The sequence below is a fragment of the Plectropomus leopardus genome, chromosome 16 (genome assembly GCF_026936395.1).
Source record: "Plectropomus leopardus strain MGB_pleo_1.0 chromosome 16, ASM2693639v1, whole genome shotgun sequence".
NCBI lineage: Eukaryota > Metazoa > Chordata > Actinopteri > Perciformes > Serranidae > Plectropomus > Plectropomus leopardus.
In genome coordinates, this window is record NC_142191.1 from 16,549,231 (window position 1) to 16,572,505 (window position 23,275).

The 23,275-nt window shown below is 38.8% G+C and overlaps 2 protein-coding genes and 2 long non-coding RNA genes across 5 annotated transcripts in view; 2 read left to right on the top strand and 2 right to left on the bottom strand.

The window, feature by feature from the left end:
- LOC148186863 (uncharacterized) overlaps nt 1–7,751 on the bottom strand; it is a 44,249-nt gene extending 36,498 nt beyond the window's left edge. Inside the window, exon 1 of the long non-coding RNA XR_015779247.1 lies at nt 7,617–7,751. This is a non-coding gene — a long non-coding RNA (uncharacterized LOC148186863). The remainder of the gene's footprint in view (nt 1–7,616) is intronic.
- LOC121955947 (uncharacterized) overlaps nt 1–11,329 on the top strand; it is a 38,957-nt gene extending 27,628 nt beyond the window's left edge. For both annotated transcript variants that reach the window (XM_042504043.2, XM_042504042.2), the window contains 5 exons: nt 1,165–1,304; nt 4,967–5,090; nt 6,442–6,600; nt 8,960–9,122; nt 10,746–11,329. In XM_042504043.2, the coding sequence (XP_042359977.2) occupies nt 1,165–1,304; nt 4,967–5,090; nt 6,442–6,600; nt 8,960–9,122; nt 10,746–10,834 (675 nt within the window). In that variant the 3' untranslated portion in view covers nt 10,835–11,329. The remainder of the gene's footprint in view (nt 1–1,164; nt 1,305–4,966; nt 5,091–6,441; nt 6,601–8,959; nt 9,123–10,745) is intronic.
- Nucleotides 11,294–23,212, bottom strand: LOC121955948 (NAD(P)H oxidoreductase RTN4IP1, mitochondrial-like). Its single transcript, XM_042504045.2, has 9 exons — nt 22,596–23,212; nt 22,335–22,492; nt 19,812–19,880; nt 19,295–19,419; nt 17,533–17,581; nt 17,272–17,408; nt 16,480–16,663; nt 13,306–13,401; nt 11,294–12,224 (listed from the first exon to the last, which is right to left on the bottom strand). Exons 1-9 carry the CDS (start codon nt 22,891–22,893, stop codon nt 12,021–12,023), a joined length of 1,320 nt encoding a protein of 439 aa, XP_042359979.1. The 5' UTR covers nt 22,894–23,212; the 3' UTR covers nt 11,294–12,020.
- On the top strand, nt 13,023–15,559 carry LOC148186864 (uncharacterized). Its single transcript, XR_015779248.1, has 3 exons — nt 13,023–13,153; nt 13,262–13,444; nt 15,071–15,559. It is a non-coding gene; the product is annotated as an uncharacterized LOC148186864 (long non-coding RNA).
- Nucleotides 23,213–23,275: the final 63 nt, after the last annotated feature.

Genomic DNA, 23,275 nt, shown 5'->3' on the forward strand with positions numbered 1-23,275 from the left:
AATGGTTCAATTTAAGTGAAAGTATAACCTTTCACTTTGTGAGGATTACTATATTTTTTAAATTATTTTTAAATTGTTGCTTGAGCTGATGTTATTACGGTCTCAGGAAGTAACTGCTATTTGAACGTCAGTGCACGAAAAACATTGGAGATGATTTTTATGTGAAAATCACTGAATAGACTCATTTTGGTCGATAAATATTGGCCTAATTAAGCAATACTTACATTCAATGTTCATGTTGATGGAACTTTTTATAGTTCTAGTAACAAACTGGTAGCTTCCCTGATTTAAAGGCCCAAATACACCAAACTGACATCAAAGACCATTGGTGATGAAGGCAGACTGTTGCATTGCCTCACATAGTGTGTGTTTTGGCCAAAAAGCACCTGAACACACCGCAAAGACTATAGCCAACAGCCAACTAGCTCTTACATTCTGCACCTGCATGAGAAAATAACTTTAGCTTCATATCAGCATGTGGCGGAAGTCTGTATTTCTGTACTCGATGACCAACAAGGCGATTCAAGACACTACACCACCAGATGTTTAAAGAACAGTTGATATTTACGGTGCACTAGTGAACAATAAAACAAAAAAATCTGCTGAAGAGCTTTATGGCTAAAAAAAAACACAATCTTACATAACAGGTTAGATTCAATCTCATGTTCTCTTGACTTTAACCCTTTATCTGCTTTTATTACTTTTCCTCTTGTGCGCTGAATCAGATTTAATTCACAGATGGACCGTTATTTATTCTGTTTCAACATGTTGAATCGTCCAAAAAACAACAGACAAGGGCCCACTACAGCCAACGATGCAGGACACACTGCACAAACTAGGGTGGCAGATGCTCACCAACAACCAAACACTGACCAATGGACGACCGCCAGTTTAGTGTGTCAGAGTCCTTTAATACGATGCATGTCAAATGGTAATGTGTAAATGTTTAATGAGTTACAAAATGTTGTTTTCAAATTGTAGCAAAACCCATCAGTTGCAGAGATACAAGAGAGCAAAAATACCAGGGAGCACAAAAGTGCAAGTGTTGTCCGTTTCCAGGGTAACCTGAAAATAACCTTAATATCAACCTGCATGACCTGCAGCTCTCCGCCTACTCCATTTCTGAATGTGCTTTCAACCTCTCTTTTCCCTCTCGCTCAGCAGGAGTTTTCACTGCCGTCCATCACTTTGTTTGAGCGCTGTGATCTGCGGGGGAAGAGGGTGGTTCTGACAGACGGATCAGTCAACCTTCAGCTGGCTGGAGGCTGCAGCAGAGTTCAGTCTGTGGTGGTGGAAGGAGGCATGTGAGTACATCACGACTGCTTTGCCACATCTAGTTCTGTATAAAAGTAAAGCCGCTGCTCCCCCATCAACAAGTTCTCCTCTTGGTGTGAGTTTGAAAGGTTCCTGCATAACAGCCTGTGTGTGTGTTTTGACTTTGGAGAGAACCCACTGTGCTGTCAAAGCCATTGTCTCTGCCAGGAACATGTGAAACAGAATAATTTTCTTCATTTTTCACTCGAGTCTGTCAGTTGCCCCTGTTAGTTCTTGACTGTTAAACTCCTGTTGTTTTATAATCTCTTTCTAAAATATAGGAAAAGAAAAATCAGTGATTTCTTTTTCTATTTTTTTATATTATACATGTTAGGGAATTCTTGTTTAAAAAATGTAAAAGGCTTTGAACGGTGAAGTACTACAGTCTAGAGTGTGACTGTTAAAGTGTTTTTCAACATTTCAGTGTGCAGGATTTTTTGGGCGGGCGGAAAAGCATGCTCAACAGGGCAGGGTTGATGTTTTTGTGTAGGCCCACGTGGAAGTTAGTGACTATGGGATTTTCCATTGGATTTTGGATTATTACAGATAAAAAAGCTCTGTGGCAAACAAACATTTATGATACCTTTTTTCAACAAGAAAATCCTCACAAATGAACATCAGTTTTAGGATTTTTGAAGCCTAAATGCGATCGCCAGGAGTAAAGCTAATATTAGGCTACAAACAAACTGCTCGGCGATTGCATAGCTTAACATCGCCACCACAACAAGGCTGTGAAGCCCTGTTTGGTGTGGCTCGGCGCGATGACGTTCGAAAGGCGATTTATTAGCAACTACCTTTTTTAAGACACATAAAAGCTTCAAAGTTCATTATGAGATATTTACTTAAGGATTTTATGTTGTAGAACAATGGTTCTCAAGCTATGGTACTTGTACCGCTCGTGGTACGCAAGCTCCCTATAGTGTTACTTGGAGGAATATTTTTTTCAATCAAACCTACCACACATTTTTAAGTGAAAATACTTGAACTTTGAGATTCCTGAAATGAGATTTAATTCTGCCTTTCATGTAATATTTTTATTCAATATCACCCTGCTACATAGCCATATTTATGGGCATTGCACATGCATTCGTCCATGATCACTTACTAGTTAAACTGTGATGTGTAAGTAAAAACACTGCAATTGTGACTCCAAATGGGAATTATCATAATAAATAACCTTCTTTTTAGGAATAAACTTTCTGCATTAACTGTTTGTAGCTGAATAGAGTAGGCATATGTTACTGCATTTTAACGTTGGTATTAGTTGTGGTACTATAAGATTATTTTTTGGGGCATTTTCCCTTTATTGACAGGACGGTTTTAGAGAGTCAGGAAAGGTGGGAGAGAGAACAGGGGGCCGCTGCAGAGGCCTCAGCCGTATGGGGTGCCCCAAAAGCTTAATAGTTTTTGAGGTGATACGTTGAGAGAGTCTTAGAACCACTGCCGAAGAACAAAACAAGAAAGTCCCTTCATCTTGTGAACCACAGACCTTATTTGAGCCATCTAACCAAAAACCCATTCAAAAAACCTCTTGACTTTGAGACAAGGAAACCCAGGTTGCTGAAATGCTAACTCATTTTCAGGGTTTAGGACTTATTCCTGCAGTACTCCATGACGCACTGGACGCATCCTTATCATAATCCCTCCCCCACTTTATAAATGCCAAGAACGAGCCATGAAGCGGCAGACTCCTGTTAGCAGCTAGCTCAGTAACACAAAGTAAACATGTTCCTTGAGCTGAAAAGCGTCTACGGACTATTGCCAACAGTGAGCAGCAGCTCCCAGTGGCCAGGTAGCTGATTCAGGCTAAAATGATTGAAAGGTACATTAGTGGCATTTGGTCTGCTTCTGTTTATATGATTGTGGCATTTGGCTTGTTTATGCATGTATTTATTTGACTGAAAGAGTTAAGAGTGACCGTGGTATGTTGCAAGCTCGCCACTCATGAATGGACGAACTAATATGAATATAGTGCTACTAGAAAAAAATGTTAGTTGTTGGCCTAACTGTAACATAGTGTCAACTCCTTCAGAGGACACGCCCACAATGTCTCAGAGCAGAGAATACTGCTCATTTTTTCACAGTTTCTGAGCCTATTTTTATACACTTGACAATTGTTTAATGTTTTAAATTTCACTGGATGGTTAACACATTTTTCTGTGGTGTGACAGATTCATTACACATACTTATTCTTGCTTTACATGGACTTTTGAATTAAAAAGTTATCAACTGCCAAGTCGACATGTCAAATATTTTTTTAAGCTTAGTCCTTTGTGTAGTAAACCACACCCCTGTAGTGCAACACTACTGTAACAATAAGTCAAGGTAAATCTTAACAGACAATGCAAGGTGCTTAAATTTACAGATGAAGGATTTAGAGATAATAAAATAAGCAACTTCCTTGTTGTCTGTCTAAATACGTATCTTGAGTTTCTTTTAAACTGGCGGTGGTTGGATTTGCATAATCAGTCTTAATGCTGCCAATAAAGACAGCTTCCTGGAATTATTTTTCTCTGAGACTGTGTAGGTAGGAGTTTGGGTCTGTGTGCGCACACATGATGTTTCATAAATTAAAATTAATTGGATGCAGAGAGCAGAGTCAGCACATCTTCTGTATGATAGTTCTGGCAGACAGAGTGATGATGGAAATCTGCTGCTGATGTGTGAGATTCAGACTGTAGGTGTGAACCAATGCTGAGGAAATAAAGGGCTCCCAGTGAGCCAGATCTGTCTCCAGAGTGGCACATTCCTGCTGCAGGAGAGTCGGGCAATCAGCCAAACAACAGGGCCATTGAGAGACCCGAGTTACATTTAGTGTCACTGAGAAATTGGACTATCGCGAAGCTCTGCACATTTTAGAAGATTACCTTTGGCACAGGGCTGCGAGGAAGAGAAGTCTCGAAAAAACAGCTACAGTTAAAAAGAGGATTTTGTTCCTGCCAGCATGACTTCGAATATAGCCTGAGTTATAGCATCAGAACAGTTGACATTAAATGGTATACCATGCATTATTCTCCTAAAAAACAATACATGGACTTACACAGGAGTGAATAATCACTTATGGTCCACTGTAAGTGTGTTGCACTGTACTGTTCTACAGAGACTCTGCCTGTATTCTCTTATATTCTGTATTTGGGACAATTATGGGCATGTAACCCCACAGTGCTCAGGTGAGGTGGGGGCTTCCTAAAATTGCAGTGTACATAAGACACAGCAAAAAAACCCACAAATATAGCGATGCAAAATGCCAAATGAGAGTGAATCTGGTGTCTTTTCTTTTACTTTGACAGTAACCGGCAATCCTGCATACTATACCTTTAAGATACATTTAAATTGTTATGTAACCAGGATGTTCTCTTAGGTTGAAATCTACTTGCCAAAATGGAGCATAATGTTACAAAAATCAGCATCAATCGAAGGAACAAGAGCTAAGAAAGAAAGAAAACATACAAAAGGCATTTTTCTTCTCGTCCATGCAGACTGATAAAATGACAAAATACTACACCAATAAACCAAAAAGATAAAAAAAAGAAAGGAGAGCAGCCTAAATTCTCTATAGAGGAAACTGAACTCAAACAAAGTGATGTTGGTTTCATTGTAGCTATTGATCATGTAAAACCTGACTTTGTTTTTGTCTTCTCTTTATCACCAGGTGGATATTATATGAGGGAATCAACTATCGGGGTGCCCAGATTTTGCTGAAACCTTGCCAGGTGCCCGACTGGCGCAAGTTCAGCAGCTGGCAGAAAATTGGATCCCTCCGTCCTCTAATACAGGTATGTCCTGGCACTTTACACTGGGAGCAGGGCTTTCAGTTTGTGCATTAGAAAGTCTGTCTGTACACTATAGTGATAGAATGATGATTTTTTTATTTTTTTTTGACACGGGGGAATGCACAGCTTCTTATATTACATCTGTAGTCCCTGAGCAGGCAACAGAAAACAACATCTATGAAAAGAGAATTTAATTGTTTTGTACATATCCACGAAACCTACCTTAAACTGTCTGTTTTTACAGTTATGAGCTGTGTCTGGTTGAATTGACTGAAAACAATCAAAAAGGATTTTTAAAAATGCTGATTTTCTTTTCAAATAGTATTTTATAATATATTCACCAACACTGAATGAAGAATCTAAAAAAGCGAACATTTCTTATGAATATAAGTTAACAGGGTCTGCATTCAGCAAAACTACATCAAAACATCCTTTAATAAACACTCACACATTTCATGCTGTAGGGGAGACTGGGGGTGGTTTTAACATGGGACAATTGTAACGCTCGCAATTTTTTGTAGCTCAGCAAGTCTACAAATTACCTGACTCACTCTGCACATGCTTAGTTTAGTTTCTATTCCTTATGTGAGGAAGTTAAATTATGGCAGACACAGCCAAGTTTATAAGGCTTTTTTTAGATAAGAAAGTTGGTTTTTTTTAACTTCATTTATTTATTTATTTATTTTTTATTGAACTGGCTGCTATGTAGTTAAATCCACCAAACATAAATCACATTATTACTCATCTATGCACATATCACTCATGCCAGTTGCAAGTAAGGTCAGATAGTTTGTGACTACAGGAGTCTGGGTTAGTTGAAACAACATGTTTAAAAAAACTGAACAACCTGCCCCAAGCAAAATTTTAATACACTTGCGTCAAACACAGGCACTAGTGCAGTACCAACAAGCACAAACACACAAACTAGAATACCTTAGTACTGAAGTCAGGCTTCGAGAAAACTGAGTTAAGTTTCACTTTTAGCTCAGTTTTAAACACTAAGGTTTTCGGAGGAAATGCATTTTGAGACCGAGTTATTCTTTTTAAAAAGCAGTGCTACACAATGCAAGTCTTCACAGCCTACTTATTTAAACCGATGTATAACACTTAATGTCAAGGCCTTTGCAACAGCAGATTGATTGTAAGTATTGAGGCATAATCAAAATGTAATTGTATGGTGGAGAAGATAATTTCTTTGTTTCAAAATGACTCACTCTGATGTCGTATATTGTCAGATTGGTTTTTGTGGAGCTGAATGGAGCAAACTTTGTGTAGAACATGGCATATTTAGTATGTTTGAAACTCTTGGGAGAATAAGAAAACCTTTTCACTGTTTGGGTCTGTTTCTGAGCAGAAGCAAGTGCACTTCCGCCTGAGGAACAGACAGACGGGGCTCATGATGTCAGTGACCGGCGATTTGGATGATGTCAAACTGCTGCGGATCCAAGAGACAGAGGAGACTGATGGGTTTGAGCAGATTTGGTTCTACCAGAATGGACATCTCCACTGCCAGGTACCATCACCATCATACTAATATGCTGTGGTGCTGCAGTCCAGACCATTTTCAACAAGTCAAAATGATTTACAAAATCTAATCATAGTCAAGAGCAGATCCAAAGCAGGTCAAATAAAGGACAAAACTTGAACACCAAACTGGATTTTAGTCCCACAGACCTGAGTATGACAGCATAAACTCAGTAAATCCTCTATTGCTGATATTTTTTAAGCACAAACCCACACATAATACTAACCACTATTCCACTGATTCAGCATTAAGTCTATACCTATGAGAAATGTCATGATTATGATAGTGTCACATTAAGTTTAAGAAATAAGGTTTTATTTGATGAGCTATGATATTTATTTATCTTAAGTAACCTTTATTAAACCAGGAATAGTCACACTGAGATTCAGAATCTCTTTTCCAGAATCATGAAGAATTTCACATAAAAGAAGTAGAGGACTAAAAGCACAACATGAAAAGTTTCAAACGAACAGCATAAAAAGTCACACACAAGCAACAGGCAACAAACTTAAAACAGCCAATTAGCAGCATCCATACACGTGCCCAAAAGGTCCTTAATCCTGCTTTTAAAATCCCCCAGGGTGATAGAAGAGTCCAGTTTAAGGTGACTCTGCAGGTGACACCAAGACGACAGAGCAAAAACTAGACAAGCAACTAGACAGTGCAGACTCGAGGAACGACATACAGAAGTTGTCCATGTGACCAAAGGTTGCGGCTACTGACAGTTTAAGGAGTCAGCAGAGAACATAAATAAGAAGGCAGTCTATGTAAAATGGCCCTATAAAGACAAATGTACCAATGTTCCAGTCTTCGCTTGGACAGAGAGGAGCAGTTGTACTGAACTGATGTATGTACTGGGTTCAAATGGTTTATACATACTATCGGTTCAAAAGCTACGCTCCCTGCAGTTGGATCGATACTGACCATTTCAAGACACAACCACCACAACAGGTTCAATGCAAGCTTCTGTTAGACAAAAAAACAAATGAACGGTTATGACTCACCAATGAAGAGTAAATGTAATCCACAGATCCACATTTGTTGCCATTATTTTCCACAAAAATGCTGCTTATACAGTTCTCACACACTCCCAAAGGTCTAGACACTAAAACTAGCAGAATATTTTGTCCAAACACATTATTACATCCACAGATATCCATGAACTGCTGTTGCACTGTTTCAAACTTTTTAAAATGGTGACTAAAGTCTGACCCTTTGACTGACACCTCTCTTAAGCCAATAGGAGCTTCCATGCCTGCCCCATGGCCTGTAAGAGCCAATGAAGGTTCACTTCCTAGATTTTCAGGTTACAGAGCCAATCAGTAGCCAGCAATCAGCCTGATGGCTCATGGGTCTTGTAGTCAATGATACTCCTCACTTCCAGAGCAGTTTTGAACTCATTCCTAGCACCATAGACTGTAATAAAAGCACAGAAATGAGAAACAAATGTCTCCATATTTCGGGGATAAAGTCTTTCTTATAAATTTAGGTTTTCTAGAAGTGTTTTTTATAGAGTGTGCTCCTAAATAGATGTTTATGCCTGTGTTAATTTTTCCCCACTCATAATCACACAATCAATACATTAGTTTACTTTTTTCTTTAAAGCACCTAGAACAAACCTTTATTTTCTTGCTATATTATATGCTTTGAATTTGCACTATGTGAGGCTTCATGCTTTGACCCCATTGTGTTTTCCAGCTAATACCTCCTGGTTCTAGTCATTTGCATCTTTTTTATAAATATATTCAGGCAAGGATAAAAGCTTTTTATTTCAGTGTGTTGAAACGTACATAACTCAATGAGCCTGTTCATAAATAAGGGCATTATAAGCACATGAAAACAGACAAAATGAACATGTAACAGGCCAGCAAGACAGTTCAGCAAAAAAATAAATTTAAAAACAGTTTAAAACAAAAATTAAGTGCTTAAATTTATAAATCTATGAATAATAAAACCAATTAAGATGCAGCATTTTAAAAGACTGCAGTTGACTTTTAGAATGTCAGAGCTAGTTAAAGGATAAAGTGAACAGATGTGTTATTCGCTTTCTTTTAAAAAAGTGAGCTGGCTTCCCTGATACCTGCAGGTAGTGTGCTCAAGAGCTTTGGGGCAAAACTGACAAGGGCTACTTCCTCAATTTTCTTTCGTCTGTTTCTGGGAACCTTTAATGAACCAGCAGCAGATGATCAAAGTGTTAGTGAAGGTTAAGAGTTGACAAAAAAAGAACAAGAACAGCTTTCAATTTGCTTTAGGTTACTCATTTTCAGTGAATGTGGGTTAATTTTACAGGATGCTGTTAAAAACAAAAAAAGTTAACATCTCTGAGCTCCTCTCGCTGTGTTTCCAGCTGCTAGAGGAGTGCTGCCTGTGTCCCAGCAGTAGTGTGACGATGGCAGGAAGTCGTGTGGGTCTCACCCCCGAGCTGGAAAACCAAGTCCACCTGTGGAGCATCACCCCTGAGGGCTTCATCCGCCACAACCCAACCCCTGATCTGGTCCTGGATGTCAAAGGTGAGTCATCCACATGTGGCATAACACTTTCTTTTCTGTATTACATGACCCACAACATAAATTATTCATGTTGAAGGCCTTGGATTATTCGTACCACTAGCACCAGCAGGGATGAGTTAGCCACCGAGGATCTAATCAGTTGTCTGAACATTGTCTGAACATTTTAATGATTACAGTGGAGTATTTCAAGCTTATATAATGCTTAAGTGTCAATCAAACTTCCATGTGAGCAACGGTGCTAGCAGATGAGCCAAAGTGCCGCCCTGCTGAGAAAAAGAGGACAAAAACAGCGTTTTGGGGGGCGGTTGAGAAATAAGACAAACAGGAAATGGTTAGACAAATTATAGGTCACAGCAGATGCTTGAAATAGCAGAATGTAGGTGATTTGAGTTAGTGGGAGAGAAAAGTGTGGTTTTGTTGCTGAAACTCAGTCATAATAAGTATATATAAAGAAAATGTCAACATTATTTTCAAATATTCTGAAATGAGATGCACTGATTTTCCTCAGTACATTACTGATGTTAGTTAGAATGCATCCTCTGTACATTAGCTAATTATTTTTGTTCAAATATTACCAGCAGCACTATAAGAATAGTCAGTTTGAACCCAATTTTCAGTTTATTGGAGTTTCTTTTTGACTGAAAACTGGATATTTCTGTCTGTGGGCTCTGGTTGCATCACTGTCAATTAGTGACACCTTGTGGACTAAATCAGACCACAGTGAATCTTTGCACATTCCCTAGAACAGACATTATATAATAATAAAAGATATAAATCAATTTAAAAAATATATAAATATATTATTATCATGAATAATAATAATCCTAATAATGTGCATTCCCGACTATTCAAAAAATAAATAAATAAAATATTTTATAGTATTTAAAATAGTTTATGGTATTTTTTCCCTTCTTTATTTATTCATCTTGTCTATGCACATAAACCAAATCCTTGTATGTGAAAACCTACATGGTAATAAACCCAATTCTGATTATAGTGCAAACTATCATCTACAACACTAAGATTCATAGTAGTCTGGGTATTACTCACCATGAATACATATTACATGAAATATATGAAATAAATAAATAATGTTAACATTACCATGTATTAGACAAATGCCTCACTATCTCCATATATTTGTCATTTATCTGTAATAATATGCATATGGACAAAAATACACACACACAAGTATAGACAGATAGAAGGACGGACAGACGAACAGACAATGATTTGGATAGTGAGGCATTTGTCTAATATACGGTAACGTTAACAATATTTTTTTTCATATATTTTATTTAAATGTAGTCATGATAAGTAATATCCAGGAAACGTCTAGAATACTATCCACAGTACACACACACACATACATAAATGTATGTAATGTATGTAACGTCACAGATTCGATGAAATTTATTAAACCTGGGACCGATGAATAAATATGAATATTCTGCTCTACATGTAATTAAATACACTGTGATGCCTGTTGTTTGTATTGTTCTGTTGAACAATACAGAAAACATGAGATGATGGCTCACATTGATGTTTTGTCTGACAAATTGAAAATCTCTGTATATAAAGTGTTAAAAGAAAGAGTTAATAAGACACGTGTCTCTGTTTCAGGGGGCCATCACTACGACAAAAACCAAGTGATTCTACAAACACTTGATCCTAATAAACTACAACAAAGGTGGAATGTGGAGATTATATGAAAACGTGAGCTGCTGAACTGGATCCCTAATATTATTATCAAAGGGGAAGCTCTACCAGGGGCTCTGTTACGCAGCTGCAATACAAATGCTCAAGGGCGAGGTACGTCATTGGAGATGCTCAACCTCCCGCTGCAGGACGACCACAAAGATTTTCAATGAGGAGGTCAACATGGAGAGTGTGGTGAAAAATCCTTAAGAATGTATTACAACCCACAGCAGAGTCTGAACTCAATGCTTAATATTTTACATAACTAGCAATATACGTTAAGGCTTAATTTTTTTGTCTTTTTCATTGAATAAACCCGTTTGCCTGATGTTAATTAACTTAAACAGTGTTAACACTTTTCTGTATTTTATATATATATATAGCTTTATTTTCCAGCAGCATGAAACAAAAATACAGTTTCTCTTGAAATGTGTCTTTTTTTTCCTGTGTAATCAAAATGATACGCACACAACTTTTGTTTTCAGAATAAAAGTATTTTTGTCAATACATTTCTTTAGTACAATGCACAGCACATTGAGCTTCATGTGATTATACCAAAAGAAAAAATACTTACTATTTTATATTTCATATTGCCAATACAGTACATCCCCCTAAATCCTACACACCTGACCTGAAAGAGAGGAGATGCAACATGAGTGCATTTGTCAAAACAACTCCACTTGGACGAACGCAAAAAAAAAAGAAAAGAAAAGAAATAAAGGTAAAAACAAATGTCTTATCGTGCTGCTTGTACCTCACCTGGTACTGGAAGATAAACACAACTATTGATGAACACTTCCCAGCTGACTGTTTGTAACCAACATGTTTTATTATTTAACTCCTTTGTGACTGCAGCAATCAGGAAGCTACCGAGAGTCTGGTTTTACCAGCTGGATGCTGCCCTGAATGGTATTTATTAGTCCACGGCTGGTAATTACAGTAACTTCACCGTGATAGCAACGCAGCATAACTCAAACACCTTGTGAAAACTTCAAGACAGTGCAGGAAGGTGTAAGATTTAACAAGATCCACAGTGCTTGGCACGCTCCCATTACGAGCTCAGGTCTCGCTTGAAGTCTGGCGCACAACAGCAGCACCTCTGCTCTCTTTCAATTATACAGTCTGCTGCTGTCAGAGCAGCCTCGAAAAGGTGAGAAGCATCACACAACCTGAAATCCCTCGGCACTCCGCTTACTGTCTTTAGTTTTGCTTGGCTGTTTCTCGCACTTCTTGCTCGGACTCTGCGGTCTCTGTGCGGCTGTTCTGCACCAGCTCCTCGGCCTGTCTGTCGTCCTCCTCAGTCACCCTGACGACTGTCTTCCCTCTGGCGTGGCCCTGCTCCAACTTCTGAAAAGCCTGGGGTACCTGGGTAAACGGAAACTGGGCCTCCACTACTGGCAGGATCTGCAAAAAAAATATTATGAACACGAGCTTAAAATTGATCAGGGAGTAATTTAGGAAACAATTAAGAGATCAGATTTAAGCCCTCCGCATATCAGACAAGGGAAAAATACTGTACGGCTCTGGCTTTTGTTTTTTATGGATTTGGGAAATGGATGGGTGGACTGTTTTATTAGACAGCAGAATTACTGCTGACAGTTTGACGATTAGGTCAATTACATAGATTTTTCTGTGATAACTTACTCTTTCAAAATCTTGCTGATGGGATAAACTCTGCGCATTAAGGTCTCTAAAACAGCCAAAATGAATAGCTTCGCTATTTCTAATACTGCAGTATCTGTTCTGTTTTACATGCCACCAGGAAATCATACTAATCATATTTGATCAAATTGGACGAGCAGATATCCACCGGTTCCTAATGCTACATCATCTCTGCTTTCATTGCTGCAAATGTGAAAAAGTGAGGGAGGGGTTCAGAATGTGATGAGGCTGGACAATCCTGCGCTGGTCCCACAACACCAACAGCCAGGCTTGTTATTCTGGTCAGCATCTCTTGTCGTTAACAATGAATGGCGAGCTCGATGGCGTCACACTGGAAACCATCCACACTTCTCACTGAGAATAGGACATGCAGAAAGAGTGTGTGTGTGCGTGCGTGTGTGTGTGTGTGTGTGCGTTCGTAGCTTCCCGCCACTGGTCTGAGTGTGCCGCTCGCTGTAAGCCCCAGGACAAAAGGACAAAGGTCCCACACGCTTTTGCGAATGGCTGCTCAGCACTGTTTAAAAATCCATTCACCGTCTCCTGGCGCCTGACTCAATCGCCCAGAAGCCAAACGTACACGCCGCCAACCAACCGACGCAGTGGGAATGCGATGCTCACTCCTTCACAAAGCCACAGGGGAGCCTTGAATACAGGCATGTGTGGAATCCCTGGTATGTTCAGATTTAATTTGCTGTATGATCTCCGTCCCTGCATGAATTTTACTCTCAAGCTGTGATTAGCGTGCAAATGAGAGGATTTCCGTCTCCCCTTTCTGTCAGTATACGTGACTGTAAGTGACAGCATGTATGAGGCAGCACTGTACCTTCCCTGCATCCACCAGCCTGCTGACCTCATCCAGGGCAGGCCCATCTGGAGCATAAAACCCCCACCGATAGAAGACTCCACTCGATATGATGTTCTAAGAGGCAACAGAAAGCAGGCAACAATTAAAAGTCAGGCAGGTAATGCACCTCACCGTGAATAATACACAGAGGGGTTATCTGCTAACGAAAGATAAGGAGGTTGGCATGCAAAGGTCCCCGGGGCTCAGTTGTTCAGAAGCAATCTGATCGGATTTCAGCTATCAGATTGGATGAATCTGAAAAATGGGCGGTTAAAAAGGATAAAAGGATTTTGAAATCGGATTAAATCATGTAATCCAGTTTTAGTTTTGATCTGGATCAAAGCTTTAGGATGTTTTGTATTGAAACTCATTACAAGGATTAGGATACCTTTGATACAAACAAATTAGGATTATTCTGATCTCAGCAGAAGGCTGTTTGCAGAATTCAAATGTTTTAAAACTACCATTACATATACAATATTGTAGTATTTCACAATTGATTTAACTGATCATAACAATGATAAAGTAGACAATAGGTTACCTATGAATTCTTTTGGTACAGTAAAGTTTAAAAAAAGGATTGTTGCCCTATAAAAAATAGCAGCCAATATCAAACAAAAAAAATTATAACTTTAGAATGTATCTTTTATTTAGCCAGGTAAAGGTCTTACTGAGAGTTAAAAGCTCTTTTTCAAGAGTGACAAGACCAAGAGGGCAGCATTAAAACACTATTAGTATAATAAATATAAGCAGACCAGTACAACACACACACATTACAATGAGCAAGGGACCACTTAAAATGCAACACAAAACCAGTCAAATACATTAAAATGTGCAACTTTCAATTTCAGTGACAATTAGAGTAGCAATCACATTAACCATGAGTGTTAATTTCTCAGTCCTTTAAAAGTGACTTAATTCCCAGATAGTAATCAGCTCAGTCAATTTCAGGTCCTTCTGTAAATTATCCCAAGAAGAGGGAGCAGCATATTCATAATGCCATTAATGTCATTTCTCATGTTTATAACCATTACAATTAAACAGCCTTAAGTAATTTCTAACACTTGCGTTCCCCATTCTGTTTTACGTCCCTTCAAAGTAAAAAGTCCCCCCACAGCGGGCAATATATCAACATTACATCAATATTATGATCGGGGAGTAAAGATCATCTTAGACTTTGGATTAAGGGTGAGCCGTATCACATCATTTACAATAACATTGATATAACTTTCAATATGATTATGACGTCATACTGTTAAGCAGGGCAACATAAAGCATGGCTGAAATACAACACAATGGCAATGGTGGAAAAGTGAAAAATATAGGTTATTAGAAAGACAGAGAGAGATAAATAGATAATTTATATTCATATGGATTAATATTAACTGAGTGGTTACTCTTTCGTGATCAGTATGCTCTTGTTGTCACTTATCTTATGTTGTATTTTCTGTAAAATGTTACTTAGTCAGTTGCATTTAAGCCTCTGGCTTCTTGACCTCTCCTGACACATTTTTTAATTTTAATTTATCTGGATCTGACATTTTTTTATTGTGTGCCCAAAATAAATATAAAAAGAAAAAAGAAAGAAAACTCCCCAAAACTAACCGGAAATTCAAAACTTGCTATGCGATCAAAAAACATTATTACATGCCATCACTTTGCCACACCTCTTTGGCACTGGGCAAATCTATCCCTGCTTCCTTGGAAAAAGAGAAAACTAACAGATTATGGCTGATTCTTCCAGATCAGTCAAATGAACACTAGAGGGCTCAGTTGCGCTGTGATTTCCCGGATGAAAAGGACGTTCAGTCCAGAGCCGGGCAGTGAGGGTGTGACTGCTGCGGCTGAGCCCCGCCAAACTGACCAGCTGGCTGCGACCGTGGACAAAGGGGCCCGGAGGCTTGGCAAGAAACACACAAACACTGGTATTTGCCGGGGGGAGATAGCCGGCTACAAACTGCACAAACACCAAATACTGCTGGTTCAGCAGCAAACACATGCACGCACACACATCACATCCACCCTCACACACACACACACACACACACACACACACACACATACATACACACAGTCCCAACCACACATACCCAACACTGCCAGCCGTGCTGTCACCACCGCCCTGGACAACTTGACTCAGTCCCCTGAGCAGCTCCACCCTGTCCTCTCCTATTCACCCACGACCCTCATTACACATGCACTCCACTAACAGAGCAGCTGGAGGGACAGGACCTGCATGAAATAACACATGGCTTACACACTCTCACTCTCCAAACTCCCTCTTCACCTGCACACAGATTTATTACAAGCTGCAGGGTGTATTTCTACAGCTCAAGCATAAACCTCTGCGAAGAGACAAGTGCTACGAAGCTGAGTCAAGTTATAACATGATTTTTCTTTCTTCGTTTCAACTGAACCTAGACTCATCTGATCAACCCAATGGAAGTAAAACAAAAACTTAAAACTGGCTGGAACAGGTGTACACCCATTACACAATGTTGGCTTTCCATGCCACTGAGGATTAAGTATTTCGTTTCAGTTGGGGAGCACCTGTGGTCCACACCCACGCTAATGGCTGCACACGCAACACACGCAAAGCATTTTATACAAATAAACAACAGGACAGTAAGGGCTGTTTGCAAGGCGAGTGGATGTGAATGTTAGACTAAAACAGTATAATCCTGGTGAGTATTGATTTGGGGCTGTTTCTGGTTTAACAAAAAGGATTTAACTCCTTCTCCGTAGCGATCCTTGCCATAACGTTGTCAAACTCTTACAATAACGGAGCCTGTCAGTAGCAAAAAAGGCATTTTTAGTGGACATAAATTGATGGTGGAAACATGCCCTGCGTGTTTACATTGCAGCCAGGCTGCTGCTCTCACTCAATATTGGACTAACTTCAGAAAATGTTCATCCCATTAGTCACTTGGACACAAAAATATAAGAAAACAGGGTCCAGGTTGCTAATATATGCATTAAATCTGGATTTTTAAGCTTATTTGATGTGTAGAAAGACACATAGCATTGTATCTGATGCTTTGTTTTCCCCCTCAAAGCAAAAAGAAATGACATTTTGTGGGCATTCCCAAAAATAAATACTGTATCTATGTTTGATTCTGTGACATTCAGTGACCAACAGTTCATTTTGCTCACCTGTAAGGCCTTGCTGTGCAGGGTGAATCCAGCATGAAATGTCCCGTCCAGCAGGCCCATGGAATCTGTGTTGAGGAGTAAAGGTGTTACCAGTGTGACGTACTTTGCCCCAGCCCAGGGCTTCAGCAGGCTCATCGCCCACTCCTCCGTTTCCCCTCCCACGCTGTCCAAAATCACGTCAAACCTGAGGGTGCAAACACAGGCTGTCAAACTGGCAAAAAACGGTACCGGTACAAATAAAACATACCCCCACTTCACAGCGGGTAAGCAGTTACAAAAGCATCCCATGTTTTATCACCTAAGGTCAGCATCCTACACACTGGTTAAGCCCTGATTTAAAGAGTATGCTTGGAAAAGATAACTGTTTTGTCTCGGAGCTAAAGCCAGGATTTACTCATTGAGTTTCAGGGGCGGAGAGACGGGTGAAACCAGCGTCCACTCAGGCCTTGAGACCTGGTTTCCATGGAAACTAGAAAGCGAGTCACTGAGCAGTTGTGCCATGCTGGCAGGAAGATGTTTACCACATCTGAGGGGCGTTTAAAGGAGAGAGGCACACACAATTCTCGCAGTCCTGAATGATTCCTTTTCATAAGCACCTTTGTTGGAGTCGAATGTCGAATGATTCTTCATTAGATGTAAGTCTGGGGCTAGTAAAAAAATCTGCTTTCACCTGTAGGTTTTTTTTTTAAAATAAAAACAATAAAATATCCCCACTTTACACATAATATACTGTCTGCTTTAATAGCCTCGTCACTTAAAAAAAGACACACTTTCCCCGGCAACAACACATACTTCTCCATCATTTGCAGCTGTTCGGGTGCATCTCCCGCTGTGTAGTCCACCACCTCATCAGCCCCCAGCCCTCTAACAAGGCCTTCAGCGTTCTGAGAGCAGGTAACAGTTACGTGGGCACCCCAGGCCTTTAATAACTGCCGGCACACAGAGGAAGAAAACAATAACCCACACACGCAGACACAGCAAGTGGTCTTACACTCACACAGAGTTTAAAAGAGTCAAACAGCCACGTCGGTACAGCTGGTGGAATAAACGAACCTGAATAGAGAATGTTCCAACACCTCCCGATCCGCCAGTGATCAAAACCCTAGGAGGAAAAAAAAAATCAGCAACCAGAGGGTCATCCGATTACTGTGTGACTCATTAAGTCGAAGCTACTACAAGAAGAGGAAGCCTCTGGGGGGGAAAGGGGAATTTGAAGGATTGGAAGCTTTACATCCAAAAGAGAGTAAAAGTTCCATTAGATTTCGGGTTAAATTTTTACAGTCTATGGATTAAAGGCAGGATTTTAAAACCTTTCTGATACCAATTACAAAGAAATAGAAGATGAGCACTGAAATGTGATGAAAAGGATATCTTTTTAAAGTATAGGTGTGCATGACTGAAGCTCCACGACTTTAAAGAATTAATTCAAGGTTTGATGTCGTTTTTTTTAATCATTTTCTGGGACTCTGCACTTTTTCTCCTGATACTGTGATTCACACATCTAGTAGTGGTTGCCAGGTTGCATTTGGCAACCACTTTGAGAAATTGGCAACCAGTTCTTGGCCATTGGTTGCCTTCAGTGGCAATCCCGCTCTAACATAACAAATTGGGAAAGCAAACAGCAAAACACAACCCAAAACAAATCTTTTTTTTTCCATACTTGGTGCAATAGTGGTACAATGAATCCTGCTTACAGTGATCAAAAAGCTTCATATGAAAATATTTTTTTATACACATGCTGTTGAAATAATTCACTTTCAATAATCAAATAGTCAACTTAGTGTTGATTTTGATTCTTTTTATACATGACAACACATTAAAAACACATTTGAAACTATGGCAAAGCAAATTTAATTCAGTTGTTTGACTTTAGGGTGAAAAGTTTTAATTTTGTTCCTGTTTCTGTTATAAAGAAACATCACTTTATTTTTTTTCTGTTCTTTTATTTCATTATGAAGCTAATGTGTAACGGCATTGTATCTTAATTACTCAAAATATATACGGTGAATAAAAATGAAAAACATATTTAGCAACCAAAAGATGATGCCTTGCTGCCAGCCTTGCAACCACTTTTTAAAGTTATCGTTGAGCCCTGCTATATTAAAGGTATACTGTACAGGATTGTCAGTCACTTTTGTAACAAGCTCGCCAGTTAAAGTCAAAGCCAACACCATATTCTCTTCCATGAGCGCTTTGGTTAGCTATACTGCTTACTGTTTGTTACCTGGTCGCAACCGTTTTAGAAAGCCCTGACCTCACCTGAGCACTGTGGGGGCAATAAACATCCCGAGCGCAAAAAATTTGGATAAAATTTGAAAAATATATCCAGAGGGCTGTGTCTCAAGTGATGATTGAAAGGAATTACTTCTGTACAAGTCTAAATATATTTTTTTAAGACAACCCTGCATTGTATATCTTTTTAAGTATAGTTTGTAGGACTTAGTGACACCTAGTGGTGAGGTTGCAAAACTAAAACCTAGAAAAGAAAAGAAAAATACAGTGGCCAGCGTAACAAAACGCATAATGCCCTATCTATAGACAGTGTTTGGTTTGTCCTTTCTGGGCTACTGTAGAAACATGGCAGGCTCCATGGGAGAGGACCCGCTCTATATGCAGATATAAACAGCTCATTCTAGTGTAACAAAAACTCAATGATTCTTAGTTTCAGGTGATTATAAACTAATGAAAACACATTTATGACTATTTTATTCCATTTCTGCAAATAGATACCCCAAAATCCTGCACACTGGACCTTTAAGGCTAAGAGGTGGAGGGGGGTCAGTACAAGATTATCGAGGATCAGCCTGGTGCTTACCTTTTATCTGAAGAGCTGTCTCTGCAAAGACCACCTGCATTGACAAGCGCCGACAGAGCAGTGTTGGCTACATAGGGGATGGATGCTGCCTCTGTGTGACTCAATAATTTTGGCTTATGGGAAACCTGCAAAAAACAGCCAATGTCAGAAGTTCAGCATGTCAACAATGTTTTCACTTATCAATTTACTGTAAAAGCTCAATGTAGCCATCAGAGCTGCTGTGAGGGCAGCTCGCTCAGAACTGCTGAATAAATGAAGAACAATACAGCCAGAAAACAGGAGGCAATTTGTGTCTGCCTGTAATTGGTGCCACAGTGGCTCCAGCAACCAAACAAACGTAATCCTAATTACTCTTACACAGCATGATTACATAACAGGGTGCACTTCCTCGAAACTTTTTGTTCAGCATCTTTCACAAATCATATAAGGGCTCTCAATCAACTCTTTCTATTCAGTTCTATCAGTCAAACGATGATGAAAATCAATAATTCACAACTGTACTGCCTCTGTGACTCACCTCGTACTCTGTGAGAGTCACATATTCTGCCAGACTGCCTTGTTTCCATGGAGGAACGGCGGCCCACACCTGAAACACAAGTATGACATTTAATATGCTGAACACAACTCAATTTAACCGCCTACTTTCACGTTCTAAATCTTATTAATCAGCTATTAAGCTCTTAGTCAGCAGGTCCCGTCCTTATCATCCATTTTCCAAAGATATTTTTAAACTGATGGAACAAGATTACTAGAATACTGTAGGTGGAAATTTTTACTGCTGTATTATTCTATAATTTAATCACATTCACCTTAAGTTGAATTTGCATAACAGCATTTGTATCTTCAGTAAGACAGTAATGTGAATATGTGGGAGGCAGAACAGAACAGTTATTATTCATGTGATGACCAAGCAGAAAGAGCTTAATCTTTCTTCTTAGAAAACGTATGTATATGATTTAGCTACGGAGTTACTGGAATTACGTGCAGATAATACGATGATATATTCTGTAAGGCAAAATAAATTTGTTTAGTGTCAATGATTTTGACTGAATTTGCTGAATTAACCATGAAAAAGACATCGGTTATCTTATCAATAAACAGTTTCTCAATTGATCTTCAAGATGATGTACTACAGCATCAGTTGGTAGCTAGTGTGGTTATTGACCAAATCTTATTAGACAGATTGATTTGATGAGATTAAAGACATGCGTGACAGGCTGATCATAATGACAGACTCCATATAAGATATCTAAAATTGCTGAGGATTAAAATATGCAAAAAAGATTGATATGATTGAATATGAACATGTCAAACAAAAATTAGAGTAAACTTAAAAACACAAACAGACAATAAGATATGAAACTCCTTTTAAGTGGATATAGTTTAAGATAGCAAGCTTGTTTTGTTGACATGTGGCTGTATATAAAAAATATTTCCCCAAAATATGTTTTAAATCTCTGAGGGAATGAATGAATTAAATTTGTTAGAGTGCCTTTTGTGTTGTCGGACTGGTTGTTTTTTTACTAATTTAAAATATCTGTGGGAAATACCAATCTTAATATGCACCACCCTTTTATTTACAGGAATAAGGTTTAATTTGTTGAAAGCAATTTTTTTTAACTACATGTCAGAAATGCATTAATGAATTAAGCAAAAGAATTGTCATTATGGCTTCATCCTTACCACAATAAAACATAAAAAATAAATGCACATAAGTGGAATCATTGAAAACAAAAAGATTCAGTTGTAGATACATATAGCATTTTACACCATCATGTAATTTAAAATTGGACTCATAGATATATATATATATATATGAACCTTTGTTGTTTTATTCGGAAGTATTTACATTTATAATAACGTATACATATTTTATATTTTCAATTTAATTTTTCTTAAACCTGGTTTAAGAAGAAATTAAATAAAAGTATTAAAGAGACTATATTTGATTATTATAACCATGCTAAAATAACAAAGTTGGCCTAAGACTTCTGCACAGTGCTGTAAAATATAATAGAAATTATGTTAAAACATAACACTACAACTGTACAACATGAATATATCCTGTCTGTGATACTCCAGGTTTTTAGCAATTCACATTTCAACTTAATGTGCACAGTATAAACAGTATTGCAATATTGCAAAATCAAAAATGACCAGTACAGTCAGGGTTGGAAATTTCCATTTCTGTCCAGCTGCCACTTTGGCTGGTGAATTCCAAAATCTACCAGTCATTCAATAGATTACTATTGTTTTTTGGCTGCTGGTGAGTGAAGCAAATCTAGCTGCCACTTGCATATTTTACCAGCATTTGGCTGGTACCAATTTCCAACCCCGGGCACAGTTATACAGCTTTACATCTTCTAAAGCAGAGGATCCCAACTGGTGGGTGGCAGGTCCATTCTGAATGACTTGCGACCATGTACAGTTTGCTAAAAACGCACTTTATTTCAAAGTACAATGAGTTTGCAGCACATAACTTTTATTTTGAGGTGCAGTTGCCTGCTGTAGAGTGAGGTTTTTTTTTCCCCGAGAACAGTAACTATTTTACTGCCTTGTGGCGTGTTAACATGCTGTGCCTTTGCACTGGTCTTGAAGTAATATTAAGCTTTTTTTTTGTTGCAGTGCTATTTATTTACTAAGATTCAACCAAAGCCAAAAGTTTTTAAAAACTCACAAAAAAAATTTAATAAAAAAAGTAATTGCTAAAAAAGTTTTAAAGAGAAAAAAATGCTGAAATTTTTAAAGAAGAAAAGAAAGTGTATTTTTTCTCTCTCTTTCTTTTTTAATTACCCAAAATTTTAACGGACAAAAGAAAGATGATTTTTTCCCAGTAGAGGTCTAGCCTAAGTCCCCAATGTCCTCAAATCCTAGAAACACCCCAGGTTTTAAGTAATTGCACTTTATTCTTGCAATATGTTTTACTACATTCTGTTTTAAGCCCAAGTGTTATTTCCTTTATTGTCAAATAAAATAGAATATGAGATTATTTCTCTTATGTGCAGACTTCTGGATCCAGTGGCAGGTGTGCAGCTCCTACCTCATCTCCTGGAACAACATGGGTGACCTCAGATCCACAGTCCACCACTACACCAGCCACATCACGACCCAGAATCACAGGAAACTCGCTATCATTGTCAGTGCCCATAACAGACAGTGGATCCCTTCTTAATTTGAGCAATTTAGCTCCATAACCACCTGAAAATGGAGAAAGTGAGCAGGTAAGACAAAAGAATTTCAACTACCAATCATTGATTGTATTGTTCATGATGACTCTGATGCATATCAGCTCAGCACTTACCCCTCATAGATACATCAAGAGGGTTGAGACTAGCCGCATGGACTTTAATCATCACCTCACTGGGAGAATTGACAGTGGGGATGGGGATTTCCTCTGTGTACTTCAAAACCTCATTGGTACCATAGTGATCGATGACCCAGGCTGACATACAGCTCTGCAGTCTTGAAGGTGAGCTGCAGACATTTCTCCTGAAGCACACACTCCACCCTGCTCTGGCTAATGTTTTGCTAGAGTTTGCTGCTTTAGCGTTAAACAAACGCAGAAGCCTGGTTGATGCCATAGCTCCGACAGAGCACATTTTCAGCTGGCTGTGCCTACAAGGTCAGCATTTCACACACAAGTCATTAGCAACAACACTTGTCACTAACTTAGCTAACGCTAGCTTGTTAGCTAGGTAGCTACAAAGCTAATATTAGCATGTCCTCGTCCTTAGCGCTCAAAGCACAGCAAAAAAGTGCGCATAATAGATCAAATAAATAAGCGAAAATGCCTTAATGTACGTTACGTGTATTATCGAGTGTCACTTATTAATCTTAATTGAAAGCGGTGTTGTAAAAATCAGCAGATAACACACCCCTCTCCGGCTGGATGGCTACATAACAAGCTAACCTTTGAACTCACAGCGATAGCCAATCAGAGCTGTGTGGCTAAATATTCTGGCCAATAGAATGACAGTCTGA